The 9,691-nt window shown below is 42.0% G+C and overlaps 2 protein-coding genes across 6 annotated transcripts in view; one reads left to right on the forward strand and one right to left on the reverse strand.

Moving 5' to 3' along the window:
• Window positions 1-1,606, forward strand: part of PRKCZ (protein kinase C zeta) — a 60,678-nt gene extending 59,072 nt beyond the window's left edge. For all 4 annotated transcript variants that reach the window (XM_075437651.1, XM_075437650.1, XM_075437652.1 and 1 more), the window contains one exon: window positions 77-1,606. In XM_075437651.1, coding sequence (XP_075293766.1) covers window positions 77-164 — 88 coding nt within the window. In that variant the 3' untranslated portion in view covers window positions 165-1,606. The remainder of the gene's footprint in view (window positions 1-76) is intronic.
• An 11-nt stretch (window positions 1,607-1,617) lies between these two features.
• Window positions 1,618-9,161, reverse strand: FAAP20 (FA core complex associated protein 20). 2 transcript variants are annotated; one of them, XR_012765723.1, is made up of 4 exons: window positions 8,984-9,161; window positions 7,157-7,304; window positions 5,831-6,479; window positions 1,618-4,334 (listed from the first exon to the last, which is right to left on the reverse strand). XR_012765723.1 is itself a non-coding variant. In XM_075437663.1 (4 exons), the coding sequence occupies exons 1-4, from the start codon at window positions 9,088-9,090 to the stop codon at window positions 4,262-4,264; spliced, it is 957 nt and encodes a 318-aa protein (XP_075293778.1). In that variant the 5' UTR covers window positions 9,091-9,161; the 3' UTR covers window positions 1,618-4,261. The 2 variants fall into 2 exon arrangements, 1 of the variants encoding a protein (XP_075293778.1); XM_075437663.1 differs by having other exon boundaries at window positions 5,831-6,459.
• Between the last annotated feature and the right edge of the window lie 530 nt (window positions 9,162-9,691).

Raw genomic sequence — 9,691 nt, forward strand, 5'->3', positions numbered from 1 at the left:
TTATTTGAGGATAAAGTACAGCAACAAAACCAGTATTTGCAATGGATAAAACAAAACAATGCTTTTTGTTTTTCAGAGATATAATAAAGCGAATAGATCAGTCAGAATTTGAAGGATTTGAATATATTAATCCATTGTTGCTGTCAACAGAAGAAACAGTATGAAGGAATGACATCCTCGTTGGGGACAGTGTGAATGACCTTTAAATTTATCCTTAACTACAGTATATGCATGCGAGGCTGGGGAACTGTAAGATTTTGGATGGAGACCAATGATTTTTTTTAAAAAAAAAAAAGTTGCTGCTGAAAATCAAAGAGGAGAAGTAATGCTTTTGGTGGGTGTCTTCTGCCACTTAGTGACTCTGAAGTTCGGGCACTGACACAACTGGCTTCATTAATGAAGGAATTGGCATTTGGTGCCTGTTTCATGAAGGATCAAGATGTTCATTGCATCCCTGGAGAAGGAGATTCTGAACAACTTTGAGATCTACCCGCTTTCTACAAACATTTGATGCAATGAGCTGCCAATTGAAGAATATTACAGTGTAACATCCTGAAGAATAAAATATATTACGGTGGTGTTGAAGCTTATTTTTGATGCCTTTTTTCACAAGTCGTACTTGTCTAAACGTCTCAGATATATTTAAAAGGAGTTGTGTTTTATTAGCAATCCAAACATAAATTTGGGTACAAGATTTAAGTGCCTAAATGGATAAACTACATTGAAGAATTAATACATATTTGGAACGTTCTTAAACCTGGTAAGTTCTGCTTGTTAATGTAAAGTAACCATTTACATGAGACATACAGTTCACAGCTGCAGCCTAATGTTCATTTGCATCTTTATAGAATTTGAAATGAAGAGTGACTCAAAACATGAATTCCACGTTAAAATTTACAGTATCAATTTCAAAATCTGTTGTTTTAAACTCCAAATTTACCAAAATGTATAGATTGAAGAAAGCTAAATTTGCACACAAAGGATTTCTGAAAATACTTAAGCAGTGCCTACACCTACAATGATGTTGTGTTGTATATTAGATTATTGAAAAGTATTTTTATCAACAATACAAATATTCAGAGATAGAGCAAAAGCATAGTAAAGCATAGCCTTAAAGTTTAAATAGTAAATCTAGAATAACCGTAATAAAAAATACTTTCCTGATAAAGCACACCTCCTACTTATGTTAAACTGTCTGCTTACAATTACTCAATGTATATTAATAACTAATTATTCTACAGAAGAGAATGGGATGTTTTGGTAAAATGATTTGCATCAAAGTAGTGCTTTTTTTAATGGAAGAAAAACGAATACCTAAGAAATTGGATAAAACAAAAGAGAACTATCAAATCCCTTCTCCTGGAGCCTGGGGGGATGTTGGGGGGCAGGGACAGGGTGTATTACATCAAAAGGGTTCACGGTTTCTCAGCCTGGAAGAGCTTGTGTTGCTGTGTCTGGGATTAGTGAGTGCGCATCGCTGGTGGAAACTTCAGATGCCTGTGAGGACTTACCGGCCTCTGCAAGTAACAACGGCCGAGGCTGGGTTTCTTTTTGCTAGATTTTGGTTTTTAACGATATTGTGTGGGTTATAGAGATATGGGGGGGGGGGGGGGGGGGGGGGGGATCGTGTGGGAAGGAAAAAAATGAGAAACCCTGTGCCATGACATCTCACCTAATTTGGTGTGAAATGCAGGATAAATTGCAACGCTTTCACTTTCTTTCCATTAACATATGGTTTTCTCAGGGTACAGCATTGCATTAGGTGCTGAACATGACATCTTTCGGATTCACATCCAAGTCATGAGGTGCTAGGACGAGACTGCCAAAACAGTGCTTGAAATTTCCAATTAATCATTGATTAACAATCTACACTTGGTATCCCCTCATTAGCCACAATTATGCAGACCTGTAGTTATTTAGTTATATTAATCCCAGTCGGATTTAAGTTGTGGGTTTCTCTCTGTTGGACTGTAGCTTTTCGTATGAAGCAAAATGTGTTTTCATCAGCACTAAACGATCTAACCAGTAAGAAGTATTTGTCTCAAATGCCTGGACTTTAGATACTTTATTATCTATTAAAGGAAGCATTTACCTTTTAAATGTAATCTGACATTTTTAGTTACTCCTTTTTTCCCTTCTCCCTGGCAGTTACTTAATTTACCCTGAATAATTTTTCTTTCTGTTTTGAACTCCCCTGGTAATAAAACTAATCAATAGTTATCAGAGTGACTGCAGGCAGCTCATGAATGGAAATATGACAGAATAAGCTGTCCTTTGATATGCCAGGGCATAGGACGTTAAAATGGAAATATGAGAAATGTGGGTTGGGGGTTGGTTTTTTTTAACCTCTTTTCTAGGTTTCAGAACACTTTGGGAGGGAGGGAAGGAAGAACAGAAAGACACATTTGCTAAACATTGTAAAGACTACTTGGTTTTTATTTAAAAATTTACAGGCATTTACAATGTTGCTGTGTTGCCAAATAGTTTGCTGGATACAAGTTTGGTTGCTCATGTGCAAGTGTTTGAATAATGTTCTGTTCATGAAGGGGAAATTTTTTATATAAAGTACTTCTTTTATAAATAAAAGAAAATGAAGGATGTAATTAAATGTGTGGTTTGGAAAAAAAATCCTAATATATTACAAATGGATCTGGTAATGATATATAGTTGTCTTATTTGAAATAGTAAATGAAAATTCTAGCTAATTTAATGATTGTAAACCAGTAAATATGTTCTTGTAGTTTTGTATAATTAATTAGTTGGGATCTTTGCTGACCAGTTTTAATTGTGCAGAAGATGGTACACTAATCCATAACAGCTAAGATCATTTATATTCTTGCACATCTATTAAAGACTTTAATGAAAAAGTTAACAGACTGTTATTATTTATCAGTAAACTGAGCTATGTCCAATTTGCACTTTTTAAAGAGACCCCATTGTAAATTAAATCTGTAGGATCCTCCCTGTGTTTTGATGCTGTACTCTGTGTTTACGCTGTATTTCTGGATTGCATTGGAGCTGTTCATTGTAGAGGTCCGGGGTGGAGGTTTGCTGAGCTAGAAAACCATTCTGCTGCTGAAGTTTGTTCATCTGCACTGTGCTCTCCCTCACTGTCTGTGAAGGTGGCTGGGATGGAAATAGCTGGAAGAGGCACAGGTGTACTCTCTGGCTACAGCCCTGTGACGGGAACCTGTGCGCCCGGCGAGGCTGTGACTGGAGCCACGGCGTGCGCCACGGACAGCACAGCATCCCCTGTGCTGGGGGAAATGAGCAACCAGTGCCCCTTTATTTCATCCCTTCTGTCTGTGGTACCAGACTAGCACTGGATATCATTTATTGTCACTGATGGAAAAGGTGGCTTTTCTTAACCTTACAAAATGTTTACTTGCTACTATTAAGTTACCAAAATAGTACATGAATCTTCTGAATACCTTCTCAAACTCTCGGGTGCTCTTTATTCTCAAACATTGATGGTTTCTAAGGGGGAGGGTTGGAACTGATACAAATGTGGCTGACTATGTTCAATCTTGTGAAACCAGCAGGAGAGATGTTCTTTCTGGAGCCTAGTTAGTTGAGACTAGTCATGTTCATCAAGTGGATACTGACTTGGCAACCTACAAAGGAAGCTTATGAATTTAGCTATGTTCCTTCAGAAAGATAAAAAAAAAAACCAAACCCATGCCTTTTCTTTGGTCTGGGTTGTGTTTTCTTTTAACATCGATACACTGACAGAATCAACTGTACAATCATGCAAGTTCTTACTTAGATATTAAAATAATGAAAAATGCTAAGCTGGAGTGACTTTTTAATTAAGCTTATTTTCACAGATTACTTGCTTAGAAAAAAGTCAGTAAACTTTTGGACTAGATTAAATAATAAGTTATATTTCAGCTGCTTTCTTCTATACTCTGAGGTTCAGAACAACTATGGTGCATCAGACAAAACAAGTTCTTTAGGGATTTACAACTGTATGTTTTTTCAGAAGTACCCAGATTCCGGAAGTGCCAAACCTGATTTCCTGGGGGTCTCTGGGACATCCTATAGTGTCATTTTCAGCACTGGAACTATTTTACAGGCATTTGAGAGGATTTAAAATAAAAAGACCCCAAGCAGGCAGGTGGCCCTTGACCATCTGTTGAGTTATTGGTCTGTGATCCTTAAGCAAGTCTGAGACAAGGATATGCTTGCTTGACGCATTTTTCTTTTCCCTTTGAGAAAGGTTCATCCTTGCCTTGTTCCTTTGCTTTTCGTTCTTCTGGATTTACCACATCACATCATCTGCACTTTCAGACAAGCATCTAGCAAGGTGGCCATCAATATCCACTTGTGACAGTCTGCAAATACAGAGAAGTTACTCAGTGAGGAACACAGTCAAATCCTTTTATTTACAGTATTCTTCACTCATTCCCTAAGCAATCACAGAAGTGCTCTAGTGGGTAAGTCATAAGCACTGGAGTCTGCCACAAACTCTTGTAGTTGCCATTATCTGCTGCTAGATAGTTTGATGATGTTATTCACTAGAAGACAATGCTTGCACTCCCTCTGCGCAGGACAAGTAATGCTGTCCTTAGAACGCAATGCACTGAGATTGTATTTGTTTGAAGAGACACACACTAACACGGATTTTAAGTATCCACTTCCATGCAATTCTCTGTTCTTGGTGATCTTAACATCAGTTTTCAGTGTAGATCGTAATTGAGACAATTAAAATGTCAGCCTATGGATACAGCATAGGAAGCCATCGCCTTACTCTACATCCAGCCCTGGCTTGAGGATACAGGAGATGAGGTTTCTGACAGCAAGGATGCTGTCTCGCCTCTGCTTTCAGGTTCCTGTTCTGGAGGGCTGCTGTTGTGACTGTGACGTGACCCTCCCCACTGCCCACATTGTGATAATTTTTTGTAAAATGGCTTCTATTAAAAACTGAAACTACTTCTAATCAGCACAGTTACCAGTAGCACAGAACTGCATATGAAGACCTGAAGTATGTTTAGCTTTTCTGACTCAATTTCTGGATATAATGACCACACTTTTGTAAATACTACTGAAGCCATCCTTTTGTTTCCTTGTGCCACCTCCAAAAAAAAGACAACAAAGTTGCAGCCAATACAGGTTGCAGTGTTAGAAGACCTGTTCAAAAGCACATTTTCAGCAACTAAGACAGCCTAAATACTTACTAAGTGGTGCAATTTTAAGAGACAACATAATTCTTTTTGTAGAGTAGATATTTAATTGCTGGGAAGGAGGATTTTTTTTAATAAAGGCAGTCTGACAGCAACAGAGGACTGCAGTCTCATCTAGTTGTACTAATCAGGGCCTGCATAAGGAAACTCGGCTTCCTCCCATCTTGCACAGACCTTGAAAGCTAAATTTGAAATTAAGAGCGCAGTCGCTCAGCCAAAGGCCTCCAGGTACTTGCTGAACAGGTACCAGTAGAGCTGGAACGTAAAGGCTAGATCGCGAAGAGCAAGTGAGAGGTATGAGATTAATCCGTCTAGCTATGAAGTTAGCTTTTAACTATCAAGAATGCTGCACTAGAATGGTTTTTGGATTATGATACAAATTTCAAAAAAAAGTCTTCCATACTCATGTATTTAAAATGGCTAATTCTGTATATACTAGCATGGTTTACTGACAGCTCAAACTTAGATTTCTTTTCAAAGCAGTATAATCTAGTAATTGTGAACTTCTAAACTGAATTAGAAGTAGGTAATTCTGACATTTAAAAAGTACTTTACAGGAGAAGTTTTGTCTATTTTCATTATTTTCATTATTTTGCATCCAGAACCATTTGGGGTTTTGTATACTGTGAAGTTATTAAAAGACTTACGTTCCACTAAAATGCACCAGACACATTGGACAACTGGTGAGAGTTGAAGATCCATCACTCCGATTTTCAGTCTTCTCCTTGCAGCTTTCAGTTCCAGGTTTGCACGCAAGAGGAGATTTTCTTTCTGCAGGCACCTGTCTGGCCTCACCAAATGAAATACGCTCTTGATGTGTTTGTATTTGAAGCTCTTTCCTCTCATTTTCTTTTCTGTTTTCCCTGCCGTTCTGTACAGTCCCACGGCAGCGCTGTTGAAAACCTAACCCTTTTGCAGAGCTTTGTGACAATGCCAGGTCGGGTGTAGAACTTCTGCATTGAGCAAGTTTACACGATTTAGGACTTGCATCCAGTTTTGAAATAGCTTTTCTGTCTTCCCCAACCATATTTTCGGCTTGATCTGTAACAGTGACCCAGCACATTTCCTCAGCTGCAGAAGGTAAACTTTTCAGTTTATCTGCGTGGCCCCATCCTTCATGTAAATGGTCGACTGAGCTCTGTGTTAGCTGATGGGAGCTCAGGTCCTTTGGTTTTAGACATTTTTCTTTGCAGAAAGATGGGAATGATACCCACTGAAAGTCTTTCATTCCAACGGTAAAGACTTCTTGTTTTTGTAGACTCTCTTCCTCAGAACTCTATGACACACACACAAGGTCTTCAAACAAGTGCAGTTCAGTCAATACATAAAACCAAGGCTGAACACACTACAAATACTGAGAAGGCTAAACTACATTGAAGAAAAGAACATTTTATTTACGTCCATCTCCAGCACTTGTAAAGCAATCAAGAACTTCCTGGAGTCTGTGCAATGTGTATCTTCCCTTCACATTTCTAAACAGATACAACAGACTACTCTTGTAATATGTCCCAGAGAGACTGAGGATGAGAAAACCAACCTGCTGCTGTCCAGGGAAAACAAATTCTTAGCAGGACTGTGTTTCTTGTGTTCTGCCACTGCCTAACACTACTGGAGCAATGTAATGGTTGTTACTGTGTAATTAACCTCTTGTTACAGTTTGCCTTTCCCACTTTCATTCCATTAGGGAGCCGTTAGTGCTCTCCAGCAGTCAGTACACTTACACAGGTATTCTCTTCCCAGAAAGATGTGAATAATTTGCCATACTGCAAAAAAAGCTCCTAGCAGTTGTCCTTATACTACCTGCCGCACAGTGCTAAGTCACACCGTACAGAGACTTCAGTAGAGACTAACTAGCTGAAAGCCCAGCATCTATTTAAAAGCTATTTCAGGTTGTTTCCCCTGTTGACATCACGCGGGCTGTCGCTATTGTAAGGAGTACACAGAGGGCAGGCAACAGGGGTACAGCACCCTACCTTTCCAGAGAACTCCGGGAAACTGGGCACCGTGTGCCAGTCTGTGCATTGTAAATCTTGACTGATGTCTTTCAGTAACAAAACCCATGGTTTCTCACACTCATTTAAGTCTTCTTTTTCAAACCAGGAACATCTGTCAGCCGATGTCCTGTAAAGACAGAGACAGTCCAATAGTTTGAGGGTGGGAGAGAGGGAATTAGTTTGCCTCTTAATTAACTTGATTTATCCCTCCTGTAATGCTGATGTTTCAAAAAATGTAGTTATCCTTAACCGGGATTTATCAAAGCAGAAATTTTAAAATTAAAGACTTGCCGCAGCTGACAGTGCATCAACCTCTTTCAGCCCAATTCAATGGCCAAGGGTAGTGACCCCTTTCCTTTTGTTGACAGCTAAGCACAAGGCAGGGGGTTATGATTGAAAATGCATATGACTTTTCCATTTGCACAACACAAAACTCCATTCTTACCTATTTTCTCTTGATCAAGCAGCACTCTGTGTGCTAAACCAAGAATAATATTTGACAGCTTTGCCATGTCAAACCACAGAGGCATGTAAAAAGGCATCTGTCAGTAGGAACAAGTACGCAAATACAGATTTTTAAAAGAGAAGCAAGACCACCTGTGGAGGGAAAAAGATTTAACTGTTTATAATACTATTTTTTTACCAAGGGAATCTCCATCTAGCCTAAAGCAAGTTTTTTCTAAAATGGAGATGTTATGGGGCCCGTAAACTAATTTTTACTGTCTGCCATGACTTATGTAACTCATATAGCTATCAAAAAAATTATCCAATTTTTAAAAAATGTCTAAGTGCCTTGATTTCTACTTGTAACAAATGAGATGTAGGTATTTACTACTGTCTTCACTTCCAAGTGAAACTGTTAAGTGTAGCCACTGTTTTTTCTTCTCTAATACCGAACTTGACGCCTGCTTATCACAGAAATCATTGAAGTGCTTGCACTAAGGATGGCAATTGTGTTGGTGCCCACGTATGCTTGGCCATTTGAAATTACTGATTATCTTTCTGAAGGACTTGATCTAACCCATCCTAGGAAGGTTTAACTATCAAGTAAGTCGTAAAAGGTTTTTATACTAGTAATGCTGTATAAAGACAATTTCAAGAGAAGGACGGATGGTTGATGTCAGAATACTATTTCTAGCGTTCCCACTTCTTACTGATGCATTTTTTTAGGTCAATACCCAGGAATGACGCTGCACTGAGAAGAAGCTAGGGACAAGTCTTACGAGCCCTCAAAGAGCGGAGCCATCGGCCTTTCGAAGCCTGGTTTTGGAAGTGGCACGGCTGATGGTGCGCTTGCTCATCCTAACAGGCTGGAGCAAGAACCGAACCCCTCACTGTCTCTACACCCCACCTTTCTTCAGTCCTCCCGTGCTCCGGGGCTGGAAAAAAAAGGAATTATTTCTGGTCTCCTGTGAGCCTTACTCTGAAGAAAGAAAATACTCATACGTTCACACTTCTCATGGGCCCCGCTCTCGCCAGCGCCTGCAGAAGACGCGGGGCCCGGGGCACTTTATTTTGCAGTGGACGTTTCAATTTCTTCAAGGCGCTACGGAAGGTGCGTTACGAAGCAGCCTTGAACACAGCCGGCAGCGCGCCGGAGGCGCGACCACGGAACACCGCCGGGCGCGGGGCCCTCGGCGGCCCAGCTCCACCTTCCCGAGCCGCCCGGCGCCGGCCCGCCCGCGGCCAGGCCCCGCCCAGGCCCCAGCGGAGAAGCGGCGGACGGCGGCTCGGGGCGGCTGAGGCGTCGCTGCTCCCGCCCGGCCCCTCCGCGGGTAGCCGTTCCCCGACCCGGCCCGGACTCACTGGCGCCGCCGGCGGGGGGACTCCCGGCCAGGGCTGGGCTGGCGGCTGCAGGCGGGCGGTGCCTTCCTGGGCTTCAGGCGCAGCTTGGCGGCTCCTTCCTCAGACATGGCTGCGGCCCGGCCTCGGGGCGGGCGGGCGGGCGGAGCGGCTCTTCCTCCTCCTCCTCCTCTTCCTTCTCCTCCGACCAGCAGGGCTTCTGGGCGGGCCCGGCCGAGGCGCCGCCAGCTCCCGCTCCGCCCTCGGAGCCGCCCTGAGTGAAGGGCGCGAGGCGCGGCCTGAGGAGAAGCCCGCCCTTTTCCTGAGGCGAGGCCCGCCTTTCTCTTGAGGGTAAAGCGTACCTGTCTCCTGAGGAGAAACCCGCCTTTTTTTTGAGGGTGAAGCCTACCTATCTCCTGAGGAGAAACTTGCTTTTCTTTTGAGGGGGTAATTTGCGTTTCTTTTGAGGAGAAACTCGCCCTTCTCCTGAGGAGAAACCCGCTTTTCTTTTGAGGGGGGAATTCGCCTTTCTTTTGAGGAGAAACTCGGCTTTCTCCTGAGGAGAAACCTGCCCTTCTCTAGCCCCTCGTCTGCAGTCGGCACAGTGCTGAGCTCAACGGGGCCTGTAGTACCCTCAGCTGCTAGGTGCTGGTCTGCCATCCTTTACGTATTACCTTTACTCTTTAAGCTTCATGTATGTGTAGCGTTTTGGTATATGTGGGGCTTGCATGT

This window comes from Opisthocomus hoazin, chromosome 16, assembly GCF_030867145.1.
Source record: "Opisthocomus hoazin isolate bOpiHoa1 chromosome 16, bOpiHoa1.hap1, whole genome shotgun sequence".
Lineage (NCBI taxonomy): Eukaryota > Metazoa > Chordata > Aves > Opisthocomiformes > Opisthocomidae > Opisthocomus > Opisthocomus hoazin.